The sequence below is a fragment of the Nipponia nippon genome, unplaced genomic scaffold (genome assembly GCF_047370975.1).
Source record: "Nipponia nippon isolate SJK-2023a ecotype South Korea unplaced genomic scaffold, ASM4737097v1 scaffold_12, whole genome shotgun sequence".
Lineage (NCBI taxonomy): Eukaryota > Metazoa > Chordata > Aves > Pelecaniformes > Threskiornithidae > Nipponia > Nipponia nippon.
The window spans coordinates 211,835-233,724 of NW_028262313.1; the positions used below are offsets into that span (position 1 = coordinate 211,835).

At 59.8% G+C, this 21,890-nt stretch overlaps 2 protein-coding genes across 15 annotated transcripts; both read right to left on the bottom strand.

Moving 5' to 3' along the window:
- Positions 1 to 34: 34 nt before the first annotated feature.
- LOC148056616 (interferon upsilon receptor 1-like) lies at positions 35 to 8,698 on the bottom strand. Of its 14 annotated transcripts, none has more exons than XM_087748189.1 (9): positions 8,217 to 8,698; positions 6,783 to 7,516; positions 6,340 to 6,505; positions 5,749 to 5,869; positions 4,898 to 4,955; positions 3,546 to 3,724; positions 2,845 to 3,070; positions 2,484 to 2,608; positions 202 to 1,453 (listed from the first exon to the last, which is right to left on the bottom strand). In XM_087748189.1, the coding sequence occupies exons 3-9, from the start codon at positions 6,411 to 6,413 to the stop codon at positions 653 to 655; spliced, it is 1,584 nt and encodes a 527-aa protein (XP_087604315.1). In that variant the 5' UTR covers positions 6,414 to 6,505; positions 6,783 to 7,516; positions 8,217 to 8,698; the 3' UTR covers positions 202 to 652. The 14 variants fall into 14 exon arrangements, 13 of the variants coding, with proteins under 13 accessions (XP_087604315.1, XP_087604310.1, XP_087604308.1 ...); XM_087748184.1 differs by having other exon boundaries at positions 4,898 to 5,000; XM_087748182.1 differs by having other exon boundaries at positions 4,780 to 5,000.
- Positions 8,699 to 9,306: 608 nt separating this feature from the next.
- On the bottom strand, positions 9,307 to 17,599 carry FAAH2 (fatty acid amide hydrolase 2). The gene is made up of 11 exons (XM_087748191.1): positions 17,372 to 17,599; positions 17,126 to 17,208; positions 16,661 to 16,794; positions 16,123 to 16,332; positions 15,571 to 15,690; positions 14,907 to 15,042; positions 13,941 to 14,058; positions 13,064 to 13,183; positions 11,986 to 12,097; positions 11,117 to 11,311; positions 9,307 to 10,432 (listed from the first exon to the last, which is right to left on the bottom strand). The coding sequence occupies exons 1-11, from the start codon at positions 17,576 to 17,578 to the stop codon at positions 10,257 to 10,259; spliced, it is 1,611 nt and encodes a 536-aa protein (XP_087604317.1). The 5' UTR covers positions 17,579 to 17,599; the 3' UTR covers positions 9,307 to 10,256.
- Between the last annotated feature and the right edge of the window lie 4,291 nt (positions 17,600 to 21,890).

Consider the following 21,890-nt stretch of genomic DNA (forward strand, 5'->3'; position numbering starts at 1 on the left):
TGAAGAACCAGCCTTTCCCCACACAACAGCAACACGCAGACCAGCTGTGGGTGCAGTTTTCTCCCAGGGAAACCCCAAGTTTTCCTAGCGCCTTTCCCAGATGCTGCTCAGGCAGGGCAGCGCTGGTTCTGTAACACAGAAAGAATAGCACAGAAGCTAGTTTTTCATAATAAATTAATGTTTTTTAAATAACAGCTCCAGTGCACAATCAGTATTTCCAGACAAGTAAAAAAAAAAAAAATCTCCTCTTTCATTAAAGAGGCTTATATATATATATATATATATATGAGTATATACACAAATCTGCATCAGTATATATACTGTACACACACATATAGACACATATAGATGGATAAATAGATAAAAGTTTTGGGGCTTCAACCTTGGTATGTTCCTTATGCTTTGGCTCAAGAGCACCAAAACCACAGAGGGAAGCTCTGAAGATACTGATCTCACCCATCCACGGCAGCCGTGCCTGGAGCGTGCCTGTGCCTGCCTGCACAGGAGCCTGCCCCAGTCCTATCCCCAGCAAGGCGCAGGCAGGTCCGAGCAGGCAGCCGTCGTGACCAGGGCAGCTCCAGGCAGCACCTCGAGCTCTGCTTGACGCTGTGATCTGGGTCCCGGGAGCTCCGGGCGTGCCCCTGCCTGCCTGCTACAGCTCACCATCAGCTGGGGGACGCAGCTCGTACCCAGAGAAGGCAGCTGCCCGCAGGATGTCAGGGGGCAACTGGGGTAGCTGGCAGGGGCTGGGGAGGGGGACGCCCAGTGCTGCCTGCTCCAAGTCACCCTGCTGCATGGTGCTGTCATCTGGCTGCGGCTCAGTCCCACGGGCATGCAGGGGCTGGAGAGCACAGACAAGCTGGCCTCCATCCTCCTCCTTGCTGGCCAGCAGCTTCACGGAGCTGAGCGGTACCCAGTGCCCTGCCATGCCAAGGCTCTCTTGCAGGTCCTCCTGGCTGAAGCTCCTGCTCGGTGTGGGCAGAGGAAGGCAGCTGCCTGCTCCCAGGGCTGGGCACTGGCATTTAGAATAAAGCTGGAGCGGCAGGGAGAGCCACGTCTCAGATGTCCGATAGTCCCCGTCACCTGCGTAGCTGTCTCTGGTCAGTCCCACTGGCACTGGCTGCTCCGGGACATCATCCCCATCACACGCCTCCCCATCCTCCTCCAGCCGCAATGAGACCCCAGAGCCCAAGGCATGCCCCAGCTGGCTGTGGGTGCAGGATGGGTCCCTTCCCTCATGGCAGTCTGGCCCAAACCCGTTGGCACAGTAGCCACTCACGTCCTGGGAAAGGCTTTCTCCGAGGAGCAGCTGGACTGCAGGTGGTGTCTGCTCAGCTGCAGGCAGCCCGCGGGAGGGGAGTACGGTCGGCAGGAGCAGGGTGAGCGAGTCCTCCTTGAGCTCAGGGGTGGGCACCCTGATGGTCACAGTCAGCTCCCTGTTCAGGAGAGCCTGCTGAGAAACAAGCAGTGAAGCAGTCAGCCTCAGCTTGCTGAACCCTCTGCCAGCCTGGGGGTGATGAACCGCACACCCCGGGGAAGGGAATGGTCCCGTACGGCCTGCCTGCCATGCTCACGCCCAGGAGAAACGCAGGCAGGGCTCTGCTCACTACGGCACGGGGGCTCTGGTGCTGGGGGATGGTCACAGCAGCTATCATGCTGCTGCTTTTCAAGCTATGCCCCAGCTGTCAGAGGCTGATGGAAGAGCTCTCATCTGCTCAGAGACGGAAGCAATCCCTGAGCAGAAGACAAGAAGAGGAAAGCAAAGGGCGCTGGCACTAAGCTGGGCCAGGGCAAGCGGAGCAGCCTGCCACCTCCTCTCCACACTGGCACAGGGGACTTCTTTAGCTTAGGAAGTTGGTTTTTTCCCCAGAGTGCTCAAAGGGCTGCTGTCACCCCCAGCACTGGGAAACTGGGATGCAGGAGGGAGCTGGGACTCAGGGATAAAGGCTGTCCTGGCTTTCCACAGGGCTCATTCCTGCCAACGCAGAACATGTTTTGGATCTGCTGAACAGGGCTCTGCAGCCCTGGGAGCCTCTCCGAGCCTCAGGGCTGCATTTATCCCAAGGGCAGAACAGTGAGGGGCTGCCTCTCACCCAGGCCAGACTGCCCCAGGATAGCAGCCCCACTGTTTGCTTCTCTTCCCCTCTTTCTCCCCTTCAAGCTGTTGTAGATGGACATGCAGCCAAGCAAAAGTCAACCGCCTAAAGCAGGAGGCTCCTAACACCGAGGGCTGTGCTTACAGGCTGTGTGACCCTCCAGTGTGACCCATGGCTGACTGATGCATCCCACCAGTATCTTCTCCCATGCAGCAAGGCCTGGGAGTACGGTGGGTTTGATAGTGGGGGAGGCACCTGGACGCTGAGACGGGTTTGGTGGTGCAAGAGGTGGAGGGAAGGAGGTGCTGAGCCCCCTGCAAACACAGGGGCCCTCGGCTCAGCCGTGGCACACGCAGGGCAGAGGCTGGAGGGGGGTCGTTCACTCACAAGCGTTTTCGGGAGGTGCATCTCCGAGGGACTGGGCCAGACGTGCAGGTGGATGAAGCAGAACCCGGCCACACTCAGCAGCAGGAAGACACCACTCAGCGCAGCAATGAGGACCCAGGGAAAGCCTGCCAGGAGGTCACAACAGGCTGAGGGGTGGAAGGACCCCAGCCGGCATCCCCCCCACCCTGCCCTATGCCAGCGCTTCCCCAGAGCCCCCACGGCAGACTGAGATGTTCAAGGAGGAGATGCAGGGCAAGCCCAAGGCGGATGGCAAGAGAGCATCTCCCCAAGAAAGGTCCCCACAGGGCATTACTGGGCCACCAACCCTGACCAGAACGGCTGGGGGGTGAATGACCCAAACCTCCACACGTCTGTGCCGCAAGCAGGACTTGAGATGCAATGGCAGTGTCTGAGCCGGCGAGAGAGCTCCCACCTGCGGGGTCTGCCGGCGTCACCATGCACTCCTCGGCCTCCCGGCTCTGCTCCCCAGCCACGCTCGCAGCCACCGTCCGGACACAGTACTGCGTGCTGGGCTTCAGGTGCCTGAAGGTGCATGGCGCTTCCTCCCCGCTCCGTTTGCAGGGCACCTGGAAGCAGAGGGGGCACGTGGCCAAGATGGCTAGAGGTGGGGTCTGTGCACTGCTCCACTCCCCAGTGCAGCATCTCCCCACTGGCCCCACGGTGTGGAGCACAGACCCTCCCTCCCTGCTCCCCAGCACCTCCAGCACTTGTTTCTTCACCCCAGGAGGCGTTCAGGTCCTAGAGCATCTCGTTAAACACCTACGGCATGCTTTCATCTAAACAGAAATTGTTACAGGTTTTTCTTATTCATGCAGTCTAGAAGAGGAAAGGGATCTCCTGCCACACCCAGGTTACGAGCCCCGAATTGGGAGCGCAAGGCATCTCACGCCCGTTTGCACTGCTGGATGTGGGCAGGGCTGGGGCAACTCTACGGGCACAAGCACTATCACACCAGTGCAACTGGACACGGGCACCTTTGCTGCACCAGGAAAGCTTTTGCAAGTCCTGTGCCCTCCGAGCCTTGCCCACCCTGCCACGTACTTGCTGGATGAGCACGTCCCCTTCGTACAGATTCAGCCGGTACCACAGCTTCAGCAGCACTTGGTCAACTGGCTCAAAAGAGCCGGTTTTGCTTCGGTAGGGAGTGAGCGGCATGATGATATTTACGCTGAGGTTGTGACCCTGGAGCAGCCAGGACAACTTGGGGGGGCCCACAATTGCTGTAGGGAGGGAAAAAAAATGGAGGAGGAAAATTAAGCACTTCAAAACAGAAAGCAGGCATCTCATTTCTTTAGAAATGATGTTTTTCCGTTGGACATCCCACTCCCAGCACACAGAAACTTCCTCAGGTCTAGCCTGATGGCACTTTGTGCTGTGAAACCAGCTCTAGAAACGGCAGCCACCAGATCTTTGTGACAGCCAGCGCTGCTTCTGCTTCCTCCGGTCACACCAGCACAGGCCAGGCGAGACCTGTTAGCACCTCCGGCTCCCTGCCGCTGAGCACTTCATCTCTGAGCCATCAGACAATGGTCGAGACTCGCTGCGGAGTGCAGCAATTGCTCTTTTAGCTAAGCGCATCTATTTCCATGCCAGTTGGATGCAGAGGGAATGAGAAAGGGAACCCGAACAGCCGATGTCTATCCCACTTTAGCCGCTCGCACATTCAGTTCATTGCGACACCCCCCTGCGAGGTGGATTAGGGGAAGGTCCTGAAGTTCTTCCTTCCTCCAAAAGACAGCTAGGCTTTTTGGACAGGACAGCCAGTCTGTGACAGAGAAGAGGCACGTGCCCGCACCTTGCAAACACGGCAGCCGGGGCAAAGGCAGCGCTGGAGGGACTACTCCTGCTTTCACCAGCCTGCGCCAGCTTTACTTTGCTGGAACAAAAATGCCCTCACCCAGCATCTCCCAGACCCGTGGCAGGGACGAATGGGATGCTTTTAAAAGGCAAGCCTGGAGGGGTATCCTCTTTCCTACTCCTTCTCCCTGCGTTCTCCAGAGACCCAAATTCTCACAGTGCCTCAGTGGCCTGGGGCCTCCCATCCGTGGCCCTCACCTCGCTGTGTCTCCTCCTCTGTTCCCTTGCTCTTCACCCAGCCCTTCTCCAGCAGCTCTGCTCCCATCCCTTTCCTCTGGTCGGGGCTCTTGGCACTTTTCCCACCAGCATCTTCATATGATTTCCCACCATATCCCACCAGACCTCTCCAAGGACCCCTCTCCCCATCAGTCCCCCGGGAAGAGCAGGAGCCCAGCTGAAGGAGCTCCCTGGTCCTTACTGTCTCTGTACGGCTGCAGCTCGCTGGAATAGGCCCACTCCGACAGCTCATCTCTGGCCACCGCTCTCACCCTTGCCCAGTAGATATCGTGGATCTCATCAAAATACAGCTCACACACCCAGGACGAGCCGGTGCTGTTCCCCCAGCAGACATCTGCCTTGGTCCAGTGAGAGGTTCTGCCCGTGGAGAAAATGCAGGGATTCCTCCTTTTCGGCACCTTCCTAGCCAAAAAGGAAGGCTGCCTAGCCATCGCCATCCTGTCTGAGTGGAAAACGTGGGAGAGCACAGATATTGGCCAACAGCATCCTAGGCTGCATTAGGAAGAGCCTTGCCAGCAAGTCGAGTCCCCTCTCATCGGCACTGGTGGGATGGCACCTGGGATGCTGCGCCCCGAGCTGTGCTCTCTGCTACAAGAAAAAACATCTCCACGCCAGAGAGAGCTCACTGAAGGGCCAAAAAGATGACCAAGGGCTTGAGGCATCTGTGGTATGAGGGAGGCTGAGCGAGTGGGGACTGCTTGGCCTCAAAAGAAGGTGGCTTAGCGTGGGGGTCTTATCAACATGATGGAGTAAAGAAGATGGAGAAAGGACAAGAGGCAGCAGGCACAGGTTGAAATACAGGAAATTAAGTTTCAGCATAAGGGGAAAAAAAAAAACAAAACCCAAACGCAACCCCTATTTATTTTTTTAAAGGGAGGGTGACGAGGAAAGGGAACAGGTTGCCCAGGCAGGTCGTGGAGGCTCCGTCCTTGAAGGTGGTCAAAACCCAACAGGACACAGTCCTGAGCTGACCCTGCCTGAGCTGGGGTTGGACGAGCTGGTCTCCAGAGTTCCCCTTCAGCTCTGCTATTCTGTTATTCTGTGATATTTACTGCCAGATAATAATCCTCTGGCTACTGGGGGTCCCCGACAGCCCTCTGCCAGCGGGCAGGGGGACGAGCCACCTCCTCCTCCTCGCCACCCCACCTACCGATTCCTCCACTCCACCTCGTATGTGGCACTGCTGGGCGAGCCAGGGTCTGGTTCCCACCGCAGGTGGACGTGGAAATTTTGTGCCTCCAGCCTCACGTCCCGTGGAGGCAACAGCGTGCCTGGGGAGGGGGGGAAGCAGAGGGGTGTCAGGCAGCATCGCTCTGCTCTGCGGCTCCTTGGCGGCTCACCGCTTGGTCATGCTGCATGGGTCTCCCCGCTTTGCACAGGCATCGTGGGGCCTCCCCCCACCCTACAACCCCCAGCTTCAGTCCCGCACAGGCAAACACCGACGCTCTGCAAGGCTCAGGCAAGCGCTGGCTGCCCATGCGGTGCTCAGCATCTGCATCCCATGGATCTCTTGCACATCCTGGAGCATCCTATCTGCGGTCTCGCGAAATGCACCGACACCCTGACGTGGTCGCTGGTGACCCTGGGATTTTCTTTCCCATCACGTCTTGAAGACCACTCAGTCCCCTCCTCCCTGCAGGTACCTCCTGTAGGTCTGAGAGTTGTCCCCGTGCTTCTCCCCCGCCCACTGCAGCCAGGGCCACCTCCCAGCCCACCGCGGCAGCTCCGGAGCTGGACTTACCCCGGAGCAGGGTGCAGCTGGCCAGGGACAGAAGTAGGCTCAGGGCAGGGCTCATCCTGCGGCGCCCCGTCCATCTGCCCCCAGCTCTACGCTGCCGCGTTGGGTGCCATGGTGAGAGGACGGGCGTGCTGTTCTGCCACCCGCAAGCACGACAGGCAGCCGGAACCTGGCATTCGAAAAAATATTTTTTCGTGAAGCCGTGGCCAGCAACACCCACTGCAGGCACGCCTTGCACACAGAGGTTGCGTACCCAACTGTGGCACGGAGGTGCCTGATGCAGAGTGGCGGGGAACCCCCTGCCGCCCCCCAGGGTGGTGTGAAGCAGCACCAGGGCAGGTGCCCTCAGGGCTGCGGTGGCAACCAGGCCCGTGGGGACAGCGGGCAGCTGCCACGCTCTGCCTTGGCACCGTGCATGTGCTGCAGGGACCTTCTGCTGCACCCACCTCTCACTGGTTCCCCTGGCGTTTGGTCCCTCCCTAAAGGCAGCAAGAAGTCACGCCGCCGGTGTCACCGAGATGTGCGTCTGAGAAAGCTCCCGGCCCGATGCTCACACCGCTCTGGCAGTGACTCAGCCTTGCTCCGGGTGTGACTCACACCGGCACAACCGGTGATACAGCTGCCGCAACACTCCCAGCCCTCCCGCAGCCTCCGTGGGATGGGGAGGGTGCCATGCGCGCTAGCACAGGGCCAGGTGAAACCGGGCACCATAAGGCACCCCCTTGGGTTGCCGGGTCCTGAGTAGAGACCTCGGTCCGTGTGAGCCACAGCAGAGGCCGGTCCCACCGGGCACCTGTGTCGCAGCCCTGCACAGCCCCGGGGGGACGCTGGGGCAGCGCTGCGGCATGTTACTGCCCCGCTTCCTCCTCCCTCCCTCTGAAACGCGGCCGGTAGCTCCTTACCTTGGCCCTGCCCCAGCACTCAGCTCCCGGGGGAATTTTTTTCCCTGCTCTTGCCAACTATGAAGGTAACCTCGCTCTCCGGGGAGAGATGTGCAAGGGCTTTGAGTCCACCAGTGCCGACCTCCTCGTCATGGGGACATGTCCCCCAGCGAAGGTGGGGAGCCAGGGGCCACCTCCAGAGGCAGATGGGGGGGAGCATCCCCTTGGCTGGACTGGACATCCGTAGAGCTGGCTTACTCCCACCCGTTGCCTCTTGCTCCTCCCGTTTTATACCGACTCTGCATTAGTGTTATGAGCGTGATTGTCTTGGCAGGTGTGTACACAATGCTTTCGCCATGTTTTCCGTCCCTTGCAAGCATTCAGAGTTGGAAACAAGGCGGAGCAGCCAACAAGCGGGGATGGGCAGCTGCAAACTGTGGGCAAGGGCTCCTAGCCCCAAGGCGAGACCTCTAAAATGCCAGAGCTGAAGCGCAGGCGGTGGGTTTATGGTTTCCCCCTGCCCTGACATTAGCATGTGCCGTCCTGGCTTCGCAGCCGGCCCCCAGCGACGGCACTGTTTCTCCCCAGAGGGAGAAGGGGCCCCCAGGACTGCTCCCGGGACTCGCAGAGGTGCAGAGCGGCAAGTCAGCTCCCTGGGGAGACCCCAGGACCCGGCTGCCTCTGCAGGCAGGGACAGGGCTGCTCCTGCCACAGGAGGAGGCAGCACGCTGGGCGTCAGCACTTTTGCAGCAGCGAGGGCGGCTGCAGGATGGTCCCTGCCAGGCCCTGCTGACCCCAGCACACCCGGTCCTGGTCTGCCTTGCCCAGAGGGAAAAACCCAGCACCCTCCCCATGTTGCGGTTTCTGTAAAAATATGATTTAGAAGCTACCCCATCAGCTGGGCCCACAGAGATTAAACCCCCTCTCCTCCACGCATCTCCTCCTCTGCCCGCATCCCCCATTGCCACGCCACCCTGAAGCATCAGCGGCCTCCCCTACCTTGGGCTACGCAGTTGCTCATCTGGCCATCGCCGTAACAGGAACCCGCTGGAGCAAACACAGTGGTGCCGTGCGTGCCCACCACGCTCTGTTAAACACAACTGACTTCAGCTCAGCAACCCCCATTAGGCTCCGAGGGTGTTCGCTGGAAGCGTCATCAGGGTCCACCCAGCTCCCAGGCTCCCTCCAGCCAGGGGCCTGTGTCCTCTGTGCCACTGCGCTGGGAGGCTGCAGGAGACGTCCCACGGCACGGCACGTGATTTGGCTTTGGTGGTTCGTGCCCTTTTTCCTGGGTCAGGGCTTTTTTTTCTTTCTTCCTTCCTTGTTGACGGTGTCTCATCTGGCTGCAAGCTCCCCGGGCTGGCAGCCCTCGGCCGGCTCAGCAGTGCCCTCTGCGAGCGGGTGGCGAGACGCAGCCTGCCCCCAGCACCCTGGCTGCACCGTGCCCAGGTCCCCCCTTGCAGGGACCATTAGTGGCCTGGGGACAGAAGACAGCAGCACAGGGATCAGGCCAGGACCAAGGGTGACACGTGGCAGGACAGACACAAGCCAGGACACCCCCGTAAAGCCAGCGCTGCGGGGAGGTTTCATCCTTGCCAACATCAGCACTGCAGGCTGGGCGTGCAGGCCTGGGACCCCGCGCCCTGCTCTGCCCTAGAGACCCCAAGGAACTGGCGTCTGGCTCAGCATCGCCCTGCGAGCCCCAAGCCTTTGGCAGCCCATCGGGGAGAGAAAGCAGCGGGGCTTACACTTTCTGAGAGCATAACATTGTCCAACCACTACAAGACTAACAGAGCCATCGACTGCGACACCGCCGGAGCTCCCGGCACCCTTCAGCTCTGCCAGGAGCTGAGCAGACACCGTGAGTCCAGGCATTTTAAAACAAGAGCCCAGCAGTGGCCAAGTGCCACCGTTGGGGCAGATGCTAGCACCTCCACTGCTGTCCCCGCACTGCGCCCACAGCCAGCAGCATTCGGCACCCCCGGCGCATCCCACGGCGCGAGTGGAGACAGGGCCGGTGCCCGGGGGGACAGCAGCCCCGCAGCCGGCAGGGCAACAGCTGTCAGGAACAAGGACACACAGCCAGCGGCAAACTGGACAGATTGTTTTAATACCACCCTCGCTGAGAACATCTTACGCTTGCTGCCTGCCCCAGGAACAGCCAGCTGCCCACGTTTCTGCCTGTGTCCGCTCGTGGGGGCAGAGGCTGGGCAGCTTGGGAGGGTGGTGGGCAGGGGACACCAATCACGCTGGGTGAGCCCCCCAGGGCAGAAGACAGAAGCAGGAGATGCTTTAGCCACCTCAGCACATGGAGAGGAGCATTTAAAGAGCTCTTCCAGTGCTGTCAAAAGCTCCTTCTCCCTTGCCCACCAGCTCCGCACTGGGCAGAGCCCAGCACCATCCACCCCACAAAGCACCGCTGGCGAGACGAGTGTACGGCTGCCTGCAGCACCCTCAGCCCCGCTTCCTTTTCGGTTAGAGGGTGGGGAAAACCCTGCAGCAGCTCAGGGAGGCTGCAGGGGCCAGCAAGCCTGCAGTGCACCAGGTGCAGTCCCAGCCCCGCAGACAGGGTAGGACCAAGGAGGATGGATGCACCCGGGGGGCCCCCAAGGGTGGCGCTGGGTGGTCGTCCCCGAGCAGCCTGGCAGCACCTCCTCTCCCCAGCCTTCACTGAGCGTCTTCAGAGCAGCAAGCATTACAGAGAGACGGCTATCTCCACACCTAGGAGGAGACAGGTGCCCGCCGCAGGCAGGATGCGGGCAGCCTGCTGCCAGCCCACGGCACCGGGGCTCCCGAGGGGGCACAGGGCGGGGAGGCCTCTGCCCTGGCAGAGGGTGCTGCAGGGAGGAGACGACTCCAGCGGCAACAGCCTGGCTTCCTCAGGGGCTGGAGGCACCGCAGGCCGCTCCCAGGAGGGTGCAAGGTGGGGTGCAGAGGGAGCAGGTAGTGACATGATGGGACTGGGCATCAGCACCCGTTGCTGCCTCGCTGGGCACCACCATCTCCATCCCTGCCTCCCTGCAGCACCAGGAGCCCAGGCTAAACTTTCCCAGGTAAAACCCATCCTCCGAAGGCCTTCTCCAGGTATCGGGCTACCGCCAGCGTCAGGTGGTCATTGTAGGAGGCTGCCACCAGCTGGATGCCCAGCGGCAGGCCCTCGCTGCTCAGGCCCAGCGGGCACTGCGTCACCGGCAAGCCCAGGACGTTGAAGATAGCTGGAAGAGAGAAGGCTGCATCAGAGCAAGCACAGCAACCGGGATAAATCACTGCCCGGCTCTCCCACCCCAGGCAGGTAGCTGCTGCCACACACGGCGCTGGGCTCCTGGGAGCTGGTCCTTGCTGGAGCGGTGCAGAAGCAGGATGACAAGGGGACATCGCTGGGCAGAGGTTCCCAGCGCCCACATCACTTATGTGGCACTTGCTGCGGCATGCCAAGGTCTGCTTTGGGACATTCCTGTCCCAGGCACCATCCCTCCATTACTCCAAAGCCAGACAGCATTGCAACGTGGCGCTGGCATCAAGGAGCTCAAGCCATGGGAAAGCCACAGAGAGACCCAAACTGTACCCCAAGAGACACAGCAACTCTTGGGGGCTACCAAACAACAGCACCAGCTGTAACAGCATGAGCGCATCCCTCTGGGGCAGGGTGGCCCCCGCCCAGAGATGAAACCTGCTCTGCTGTGGACAGCAGGTACAAATGCCACAGTTTTAAAGCATGACCATAATCCTTGCCCCATGTTCTGGAGCAGCGAGACACCCCTCTGCGCTGCAAAGCCCGCTGTCACTGATGGAAACACTCTGGGTAAAATACCCTGGCTTCCAGCCTGCACTGCTGCAGTGGGCAAGGGCATGCTTGCGACCCCTGCCTCCACCCCAGCAGAGGAGTCAGAGCTCCTCACCTGTGTAGGCGAAGTTGAAGGGCATGCAGATGGGGGAGTGGTGCCTGGGAGCGACGGTGGGGTGCGAGGGGTAGAGGAGCACGCCGTCAGGCCCCAGCAGGGCCTCCATCTCCTCCTGCAGGCTCTTCCCCATGCTCACCAGCTTGGCATTCCCACCAGGGTTGAGTTTCATCAGCTTCTCCGTCAGGCCCAGGGCTGCAGGGCAAGGGCACAAACAGGAACAGAGAGTGAGCGAGAGGACCGTGGGTTAAGCAGGCTAGAAAGCGCATTGCCCGGCCACACGCAGCATCCCCCAGCTCCTAGTGGGCCCCCCCAAGTCCCCCTCCCTGCTGGCATGCCGGCTCCCAGGGCGGATTGCCCGCTGCATGGCTCTGCAGGCAGCGTCTCCCCAGCTTTGCCAAGGGAAAGGCTTTCAGCCTGCCCATCACTTCAAGGAGTTTTTCCAGTCACTGGGATCGAGCAGAGCTGGCAGTGACCTCAGCACTCATTAGACAGCAGCACAACAGCACTAATTAGGGTTCTCTGGTATCTGCTGCTAAGAAAAAAGATCGGTGCAGACCCCTGACTGGCTCCCTCCAAGCCCCAGCAGTTCTGGCAGGGCTCACAGCAGGAGCAAACCCTGCCTGCAGCTCTGTTGTCCTCACTTCTCCCAGGATATCCAATCCCAGTTATCAAAGATCCAGCCAACTCCCCCTCAAACATGTGTTCGACTTGAAGACACTGAGTGTCATTATAAAAGACCAGTCTGAAGCTGCTCAGTGCAAACTCCAGAGTCCCTTCGAGGGGCACTGCAAGGGCACTATTTTCATTTAACAACTCGCCCGCCCTACCACCGCCTCTGCACACCCCGGGGCTCCTCCCAACCTTACCAATAGCTGGGAGAGTGTGGGAAGACATCCCCATGAGCCACTTCACCAGCTCCCACAGCGGCCACACCGGCTTCCCGTGATCCCCCAGCAGGTCTGTGAATAGCTGTGCCTCCTGTAACACAGACACACGCTCCCTCCATCAGCACCGTCAGCTAGCGTGCGACGGGGAAGGACAGGCTGACAAACGGCAGCGAAATCTCCAGCTGTCCAATTATCCTGACCCAAGCTGTTCCCATTTTCAGACAAGAGATGCCCGTCAGGAGCGTTACACAGCTCCAGCACTAATCCAGAGCGGCAGCGGGAGCATCTCTCCCTGCCAGCGACAGCAAGAAGGGGACCTCGCTCTGCGGAGGGAGAACCCCCCAAAGCAGCACCTTTCAGTACCCCTCCTCTGATGTGAGGCACGGGATGACGCTCCGGATAACGTCTCCTGGAGGCACTTACTGCTGTTATATGGCTGTGGGATCAGGAAAAAGGAGGTAGAGGGAGCCAGGCATGCCCACCTTAGCAAGGTGGGGTTGGCTTATTTTTCACCGCTGCCTGTGTGGCAGAATGCACAAGGTATAATATTCCCAAGAGTTTATTTTTGCTACAAAATACTTCCATGCATGCACAGAGCATGGCGCAGGGGCTACAACTCCAGGAAAAAAAAAAACACATGCAGGCCTGCTGCTGCAAAGCTGCTAATCCACCGCCTCAGTCCTGGCATCCTAACAGCCATTAATCCCAACCTACAATGCCAGGAGACACAGTAGGGAGGCAAGAGCAAGGCAGGATGCTACCTGCTTGGCTGACTTACCACCTTGCACAGAAAAGGTCAACATGCTGAAATGGCCTCTCCCTCCCTAAGCCACGTTGCTCCTCTGCTGGGAGCCACATCGCCATCTCATGGGAAAGCGAGGGAGAAGGGGCTGCATAGCTTTGGAAAGAGATGAAAGCAGGATTTGGGGGAAGAAACGGAGCAGAGAAAGCCCCCTGGCAGGTCTGGGAAGCCTACAGCTCTCTGTGGCTGGCCCCAAGCAGCCGATTCTTCCCTGCTGCCGCGAATCTGTGCCTTTGCCAGCTCGGTCTGACACACCTGCCCATCGCTGTCCTTGGACGACATCATGGCTGACCAGATCTGGAAAGAATACTTCATCTTGTGGATTGCCACACGCCGAACTTGGACACCCAGCTCACTTTCGAGGTGCTCCACCACCTAAGGGGAAGAGCAGGAAGGGTTTGTTTCTGCAAGGATGTGATACACTGCGGTCAGTCCACGGAAACTAGGGACAGGAGAGAGCCCAGGAGCATCTTCTCTTTGCTGCCACGCAGGGGATCCTACAGCTCCTGCCCACTCCCCTCTGCCCTGAGCAGCAGGATCTCCTCCATCCAGTAACAACCTTGGAGCTCCCCAAACAGCCCTCCGCACCACCCCCAGCGATGCTCCAGAAGAGCACCAAGAGCAGCATAGAAGATTTCATTGAAAAACAAGAGTTCCTTTGCATGACTAAATGCCAGGCAGCAACCCTGGGAAGACTGCAAACACACAGCCACCCCTTCGCCATGTGATGTGCCCCCAGGAGGTCTCCATAACATGGACAAGAGATGGTAAGAAAGCAAAATACAGCTATTGCAATGGAAATTGGGCCAAAAACTTTGGACACCCCGGTGTACTCCAACACATGGGTGGTGCTGGCAAGGGCATCTGCAGCCACTTGCAAGATTTTCGCCTTGTTTCTTCTTTAACACAGAAGAAGAAAAAGATCTTTCCACCTTTTTTCCACTGGAAGCACAGGACCGGGACTCGAGGCTGCCTCCATGGCACTGCAGCCTGCAGCCCTCCAGGAGCCAGGCACAGAGCAGCTCACCTTGCCTCCGAGGGACTCCTCGGCCTGGTCTCCCTGGGTTTTATCTCCAGGCTCACCCCAGTGAGAGCTAACATCCAGTGAGAGCCAACCTCTGTTCCTTCCTACCTTCTTTTGGGCCTGCAAGATCTCCTTGTCCACAGGTGACACAAAAATGGACCCGCCATCATGATCCATGCAGTGAAATTTAATTTTCTCCAGCGACACCTTTTCATTCAGCTTCAGCCTGGAAAGGAACGTCACTTTGCTCACAAATCCATCCCTGAGTCCTCCCTGGCTGCCAGAGCTGCTCCCACACTTGTTAATGCGTCCTCAGGACACCTGATACGCCCTCAGGACACCTGCTCTACCCAGCAGGGTGGGAAGGAGAGTCCCTGAAGACACACAGACACCTGCTGCCCACAACCCATCCAGCTGCTCGCCCGCCCCATCAATCCCAGCTAGTTCTGCATATCTGTTGCTGTTAGGAAAATCCTCAACTCTTGAGATGTGCCTTATAATTACAGACCCTGGCTATGGCTGAGGTTGGGATTGCACCACAAGAGCCATGGAGAAACAAAAGTGGTAACGGAGAAAGCAACCGTGTGCAGGCTGCAGCAAGAAGCAGGACCTGTCCGGTCTGCCCCACCTCCATTCTGCTCCTTACTGGTACACGCGCATAAAAGGCTGCTTGGTTCCACGGACCTATGAAGAGACCAATGGGGGCCATGGTGTAGGATGGAAAACTCGTTATTCAGCAACCAGAAAAAGCACACATAAAACCCAAAAGAAAGGCCAGCCCCAGGAGGGAAGGGCCATGCTGGACGGCACTGGCTGGAGCAGTTCACAGGCAAAGTCTTCCTGCGAGGAGGACCCAGCTGACCACGGCTGCCTGCTCCCCAGAGCACGTGGTGCTGGGAAGGACAGCCCTGGCTGCAAGGGTCCTGCTGAAGCCAAGGGCGGAGGAAGGAAACCAGTAACAAGCAATCAGGGTGGTGCAGACCTGCCTTGTACACCAAACAGGACTGACCCGCTGCGCTGGCCAGAAAGCAGCTGAGACTAATTTGGCAGCTTGAAGCAGCAGGAGCAACTTACTTGTTGACTCCAGGACCAGCCATGACCCTCAGCATAGGCTCCAGGTCCTCTGCGTAGCGGCACATGGGCCCCGTGCACAGGAAGCTGGTCCGCACCCCTCGAGCGTTTGGGAACTGGCCGTCGTTAGGCACCACCCCTGCGAGCACAGAGGGAGACGTCGGGCACCACCCTGCAAGCATCCGTGAGCGCCCACAGGCATCGCCTCCGGCCGGGGCAGGCCATGCAGGAGGGCGGCCTCCAGGTGCAGGGGGAAGCTGTTGCCCAGGGATTGTGCACGTTGGCAGCGCTTGCAAGCTGACGGCGAGGTGCACAGGGCGGGGAAAGGAGGAAAAGCACCCAGCCAGGACACTGGCTGCCAGGGAAACACCCCAGCAGCAGATCCTGACCCTGGGAAAACATCCCACGCTGAGGATGCAATACACGGGGATAAAACGCCTCCCATCTCCCATGCGCTTGGAATTCTGCCACCACATGGCTCCCCGCTGCCAAGGCCAAGTTGCACTCATACAGCGGGCTTGTCCCGTGCAAGAAGTTGCCTGTCCCCTTACAGCAATCCCACCAGAGGCAAGCACAGGAGTGTCCCCAACAGGTTCCTCCCGCACCCCGCATTCGGCCTCCTGGCACTTCTGCTGGGGAGGGGAGGAGATCCTCGCGCCTGCTTTACCTGTTGTGGGTTTATGGCCAAAGACTCCGTTGAAGAAGGCAGGCATCCGGATGCTGCCGCCGATGTCGGAGCCCACGCCTATGACTGAGCAGGCAGCTGCCAGGACACCACCCTCCCCGCCTGCATGGGAGAAAAAACAGCAGAAAACCCCACAGGCTTGTAGTGCAAATCATCCAGCAAAGCAGGAGCATCTCACGGCAGCTGCTTCCCTTTGCACGCAGATAGGGTGGGAGCCACCCCGGCTTTTGCGATGTCTGGGGGACAGCTGGGGAACATGGGTCAAAGGGATTTTTCTGCCACAGTGCCACACCAGCACTGCTGTTTGCACATAGAGTAACAGAGAGGGAGCCGAAGCAATGCCAGGTGTAACATTCAGGAGGTGCCAAGCTGTTGGACCTCCAAATGGCCTACTGCAACGCCCAGGAGAGGCCTGTGAGCTCTGCAGGAGCCCAGCAACAAGTTAAAGCAGCGGGCAGAGGACCTGGGAACTCTTTCCTTGCTGCATTTTAACCCTCTGCTCATGCAGGACCGTGCTGAGGTGCCGGGGCTCACCTGAGCTGCCGCCCACGATCCTCTGCAGATCATAGGGGTTGTTGGTCCGGCCGTAGACCCTGTTGCTGGACTCGTACCACATGCACAGCTCGCTGCAGTTGGTCACGCCCAGTGGGATGGCACCAGCCTGCTTCAGCCGGGACACCACTGTGGCATCCGAGGTAGCAATCACATTGCGGCGGTTGACCAAGCCAGACGTGTTGGGCATCCCTGCGGTGCCAGGGACAACAGATGGAGGGAGGTGTCAGAGCCAGCTCCCCCTGAGGTCACCCTTGGGGCAGCAGGCTGCAGGGCCAGTCGCAGGACGTCTGTGAGAAGCAGGTCCCCAGCAAGGGCTGCTCCCCTGAGGCACCACAACCCCCATAGCGTTTGGGTGCTAGAAGTGAACACGGATGCATGAGAGGAGTGCAGAGCTGGGAAAGGGAAGCTGCTTCCCTCTAAGTGCCCTGCCACTGCCACCCGCCACCCTGGGGAGCACGCGGCCACGGAGGAGCGAGCTACGACCTGTGAAGCTGGAGAGAAACAAGGGCAAACGTACCGTGCAGAGAAAAGGCCTCCTTGACGGTGATGGGAACCCCTAGCAAGGGGAACTTCTCCTCCAGGTAGTCATCGCTGGGGCCCTCCGAAAGCAGCTTATCTACCTGCCGGGCTTCCTGCAGGGCCTCCTCAAACCTGCAAAGAAGCAACCGGTGGGGATGCTCTGGCGCTGCTCTCCAGCCTCGAGGGCCTGGCAAGGAGCAGGCGTCTCCGCAGGGCGGGCGCGCGGCAGGAGCTGGTAACGGAAGATGAGGCTTCCCCAGCTCTTCTTCACGGTCTTGCAAGAACGTCTTGCTTCCGCACCCGGCCAAACCAGGGCCAGCAGCGGCGGCGGGAGCAGCCGGCACCAGCGCGGCGCTGCAGCAGGGGCAGCGGGGCCGCACGGAGCCCGCTGCGCCCCCCGGTGCGATGCAGCCCCCGGCCGCGGCGGCGGCGAGCCAGCCCTGCGCTCCCCTCCCCGGCTCACCTGTCCTTAACGACGGCGTTGATGAGCGGATTGACCTCCCTGGTCCTCTCCACGTACGCCTCCACCACCTCGACGCACGTCACCTAGGGCACCAAACGGAGGGGAAACGGCGGTCAGCGCGCGGCCGGGAAGGGCGGCGGGGCGCCTCCGCCACCGGGACGCGGCGGCCCCGCAGGGAGGCGCGCGGGCCCCGGCCCCGGCTCCGCTCCCCGGCCCCGCCCCCCGGCCCCCCGGTACCGGTCGCACCTGCCGGGCGCGGAGCCGCGCCGCCAGCTGCCGGGCGGGCAGCAGCAGGAGCGGGCGGCGCGGCGGCGGGACGGCGCGCGGTGGCGCGGGGCGGGCGGGGCCGGCGCGCGGCGGCGCGGGGGCCACGAGCCCCAGCAGCGCCAGGCAGGCGCGCGACAGCAGCCGCAGCAGCAGCGCCAGGCACCGCTCCGCGCGCGACAGCGCCATGGCCGCTCGGGGCGGGGCGCCGCTGCCGCGGAAGTGACGCCAGAGCGCCGCGTCGCGTCGCCATAGCAACCGGCAGGCCGCGCTCCGCCGCCTTCCCCGGCGCCGGCCCGCCTGCGGTCACGGCCGGGCCCCGCGGCCTGCGCCGGCCCGCCCGGGGCTGCTGCGGGCGCCTCCGCCCCGCCGCCCGTCCCTCCCTGCGGGCTGGGAGCGCAGCGCGGAACGCGGGCCGCGCCTCCGCCCGCCCCCGCACGGACGGCGGCCGCGCTGCGGCGTTGCAGCCCGTGGAGGTTCGCCCCTTCCCGCCGCGCGGCAGGCAGCGGGTCAGGGGCAGTGCGGCAGCTGAGCCGCTCTTGCAAGCAGCCTGGAGAGGGGAGGCTGCGCCGCTCCTAACGCGCGTCCAGGGCAGCGTAAGCCGGCCCTGGGGGGAGGCCTTCGCCGACAGGCCGCCTTGGGCCGGCCGCGGAAGGGGCCTGAGGCGCCGGGGCCGAACCGCAGCGCGGCTGAGCGCGTCCGGGACGCCGCGGGGTCGCCTGCGGCAGCGCCCCGCGCTGGGGCCGCGGCGGAGATGCTCGGTTCCCCGCAGAGCCCGCCCGGCCCCGAGGCCCGGCTCCGCACCTAGGTCCCGTTACCAGCCGCGGGACCTTAACGCTCAGCAGCTTAAAGGTGCCACCGAATTACGTCGTTCCGTTCCGCTGTAAACACGGAGCTTCGTTCGCAGGCTTTCCCCCTCATTAACGACAAGCATTAACGTACTTATTTTCAAACAAGCACTGAGGTTTTTCAGTCGTTCGATTACAGGAACTGGAAGAGCACTGGGTAATCCTCAGCCACCAAGGCAAAAGTTACAAGAACTGGTAACGCTGGGGGGGAAAAAAATCGTGTTTTAAAGCAAGTACTTAAGCAGCATCTGAGCTGGCCTTATTACATCTCTTTCGTCCACATAGTTGGCAATTACATTATCAGTGAAAAGCAAGGGAGATGAGGGGATACATTTCTTGTGAAAATCTTTTATGACCGCAAAGTCAACAAGTCAGCGTTTATAAAAATAATCTGCAGTGTACACGCCCTGGGAGGATATCGGGTTGACCTCTGTCCTGTAAAAACCTAAGCTGAACAGAGGAGGAAAGTCGTCTTGATAATAGTCCTTTTAAGCAAACCCTTATCAAAGAGACCTGTTTTTTTCCTGCCAAATGCCAATGGAGGAGAGGAGGGAAGGAAAGGGAAAGCTGCTTTCCCTGCTTGGAGTTAGTGTCCTTTGCCCTGGGAAAGCACAGAAAGCTCCTCCGCCCGCTGGTGGGTTTAGCCACCAGATACCTCCGAGGGGCTCGGAAAGGCCCCTCCAGCTGTAAAAGGCGGGGGAGTCCCCTGCTCCCACCGGGCCAGGGGAAACGTTTGTCCCCTGCTGATTTTCATCACCCGGCTTCTCCTTTTTCCTCGGCAGGTCCGCCCTGCCCGCGCACACCAGCCAGCTCAGGGACAGGCACAAGCAGCGCTGGGCTCGGTGCTGCCTCAGGCAGGCCAGCGTGCGCGTGGCCAGCAGTGCAAAGGCAGGTTAAAAGCTGCTTTTTCCGTTTCCCTGACATCGCTGAAACACCTCTGGCCTTACCTGGATCCCTGTGTAGCCTTTGCCTTTTCCCCCGTGATATCCAAGCACCTGCCCACCCTCAGATTACAACAGGTACGGCTTGGAAAGGTTTGTGCGCGTACCCTAACCTTTCCTCACACCTGCATCTCTGTGCAATCGCGGCTTAACAGAGCCCCAAAGTCGCCTGCTTAGAAGAAACTGTAAGTCAGGACTTGTTAAAACCTGGCTTGTGAAATCTTCTGGCAGCACTGGCAGTTGCATCTTCAGTTTGCCAGATGTGGAACTGGGGATGACAAGGCTTCCTCAGAGCTTAGGAGTGGCCCGGGTAAGCCAGCTGTCCCAGAGCCAGAACGGTAAAATGCGTCCTCTGCAAGGAGGCAGGGAGAGGACGTCCCTCCTAAATGTAATCCCAGCACTGCTTTTGTCGTTTTTTCCCCAATCTCTTGGTGGATTTGCTATTGTTTCCCCCCTCAAGTCCTGCCCAAACGTTGGCGGAGAGGGGTATGCGCAAAACCACTTCTGTCCCGGGTCTCTGCTTGCTTTGCTGCTCAGGAGCTTTAGCAGAGATCTTCCCTAAGCAGCCCAGCTTTGGCGTCTTGTTTGCCGCGGAAAGTGTCTCCCTTAATCTTCATCTTTCAGCTTTCGAGAAGAGAGCTTTGAAATTCATACCAGATCAGCTGCCGCGTACTTGGCGTGAGCTGCCCGCATCCCCGCTAGTCACGCTGTATACCAGCCCTGCCCCAGATAGCAGCTCCTGCTGTTTCTCATTAGGTCAAGCTGGTGAGCTTTCCGGGAGTCGAGCCAAAAGACAGCTACCATAGTTCCTGGTAGCCCAGTGGAGCTTCATTTCCACGAAAAATGGAAAAAGTGGGATAGAAGGTGCTCTAGAAATAAAGCACTAAGATCTGGAAGCCTAGGGTCAAAATGATTAAGACTGCTTTTCAATCACCAGAACCAACCAAACAAGCAAACACCACCCCCTACGCACACTCAGAAGCCAGTTAATTCCAATCTGACTAAAAAACAAGCAGCCAAGAGCAAGGAGGTTGGAAATACGCAATGAAGCTCACGCATCCAAACCTGGCCCACTGCTTTATCCTAAGTGCACCAGCTGGTTAGAAGAAAAACACGATTCGGGGTCTCGCGCTCCTGGAACTTATGCCTGTCGTTATCCCCAGTTGTTTCGTTATTACCCAAGGCTTAAAAAAACACGAGAGATTAGCAAGAACGCATGGAAAGTTGGAGCAGTTCTGCTCACTGTGTGTTTGCGTGTTGTAACCGCTAATTGGCCAGGAAACCATGGAACAACAGGCTCAGCAGCAGAGCTCGAGGCTGGCGGGAAGCAGAGGCGTACGCTGAGCGGCAATACCGTGTTCTGGTTGCCTTCACCGAGCTCACCAAAGCTGTTCTGGATCTTCTCCCCAGTGCAGAAAAAATACCTTTGGGGAAATGAAAAGAAGAGCCTGACAGCACAGTTCTTTCCTTTGCAAAATGAGCCGCTTACAACTTACCCTTAAAATAAAGCTTCAGAAGAAAACTGGGTTTTGTGTAGAATGGTGCTGGGGTGGGGGAAGAGGGAAGGGACATTTAAAGGTTCACATTTCAGAAGGGACATTTAAAGGTTCAGATTTAAACACAACAACTCAGGTGCTCAATTCCCAGCTGATCCCAGAACCCCCCCAAGTTTAAAGGCGGCTCCTCCGAGCCTGCTCTTAACCAGAGCCGCCACTGCGGGATGCTGTGCTCCGCGTTTTCGTTAGCTGTCTTCTTGCGAGCTTGCCCGGAGCCAGGCCAGGGTTATGTGGCCGTTGAGTACCCGTGTTCTAACACCCGGGGTTTGGAGAGAAAGGTCTCTGCCATTGCCTTGCCCTGCTCTCAAGCAGCAATCGCAGGTCCTGGCATTGCACAGGAAGGCACTCGGAGGTCTCGGGTGCACGCAGAAAGGCGCCTGGAGGCCCCTGGGCTGCGCAGAACGGCACTCAGAGGCTCCTGGGATGCATACAGGGGCGCTCGGAGGCCCCTGGGGCACTTAACCAGATTCTGCAGCCTCCAGTGAAAGCAGGATCATCCAGGGGAGCCTGGCTGCGCACAGGGGGAGAACGGTCCCCGGGGAGAGGGACGGAAGCGGTTGCATTGCCTGCACGGTGGGGACGGCGGGGATGGGGGCCAGGCTGGCTGAGCTCTGCAGCCTGGCCTGCCCCTCTGTCCTGGCTGCCCCTGGCTACAGAGGAGCCTCCCGAGGAGGCATCGGGGTCGCTGTGTGCCAGGAGCTGCAGCTCCCCGGCAGGCAGGACAGAGCCATTTCAACCCTCCCTGTGCCCCGGGGTGGCTGGGGAGCAGGGCTGGTGCTCACCGGAGAGGTCTGGCTTTGGGTGCTCTGCCATGGCCAGCAAAGCTCTCGAGGACTTGGTTATTGCTTCTGGGATGAGCTGGGGGGCAGGATGGCTCCACAGCCACTGGTGTCCCACTGCTGACCCTCTTTCCTGCATGACTGGCCTTGGGGGCAGCTGGGGAGCAGGGTGGAGATGCCACGGCTGGCACCTCCAGCGGCCCCCAGTGTGGGGGGGTCAAAGCTAAACCCCAATGTGGCTTTGGGGGCCTGAGCACCGCAGTCCTAGAGGAGCAGGAGGGCCCAGAGGGGATCCCATGCTGCGTGTCTGGGAACACGGTGATCCCGAGAGTGTCTGCAAGGACCCCATCACTAACACGTTTGGTGGGGGGCTGCTT

What these genes read in the sequence shown, in the direction of transcription:
- FAAH2 (XM_087748191.1), bottom strand. Translation starts at nt 17,578, where the DNA reads ATGGCGCTGTCGCGCGCGGAGCGGTGCCTGGCGCTGCTGCTGCGGCTG. An exon ending in CGCGGCTCCGCGCCCGGCAG is followed by an intron (nt 17,209 to 17,371) that starts GTGCGACCGGTA and finishes TTGGTGCCCTAG; the next exon opens with GTGACGTGCGTCGAGGTGGT. An exon ending in TCTTGCAGGCCCAAAAGAAG is followed by an intron (nt 13,184 to 13,940) that starts GTAGGAAGGAAC and finishes TCTTCCCCTTAG; the next exon opens with GTGGTGGAGCACCTCGAAAG.
- LOC148056616 (XM_087748183.1), bottom strand. Translation starts at nt 6,394, where the DNA reads ATGAGCCCTGCCCTGAGCCTACTTCTGTCCCTGGCCAGCTGCACCCTG. An exon ending in CAGCTGCACCCTGCTCCGGG is followed by an intron (nt 5,870 to 6,339) that starts GTAAGTCCAGCT and finishes CCCCCTCCCCAG; the next exon opens with GCACGCTGTTGCCTCCACGG. An exon ending in GGGACGTGCTCATCCAGCAA is followed by an intron (nt 3,071 to 3,545) that starts GTACGTGGCAGG and finishes CTCTGCTTCCAG; the next exon opens with GTGCCCTGCAAACGGAGCGG.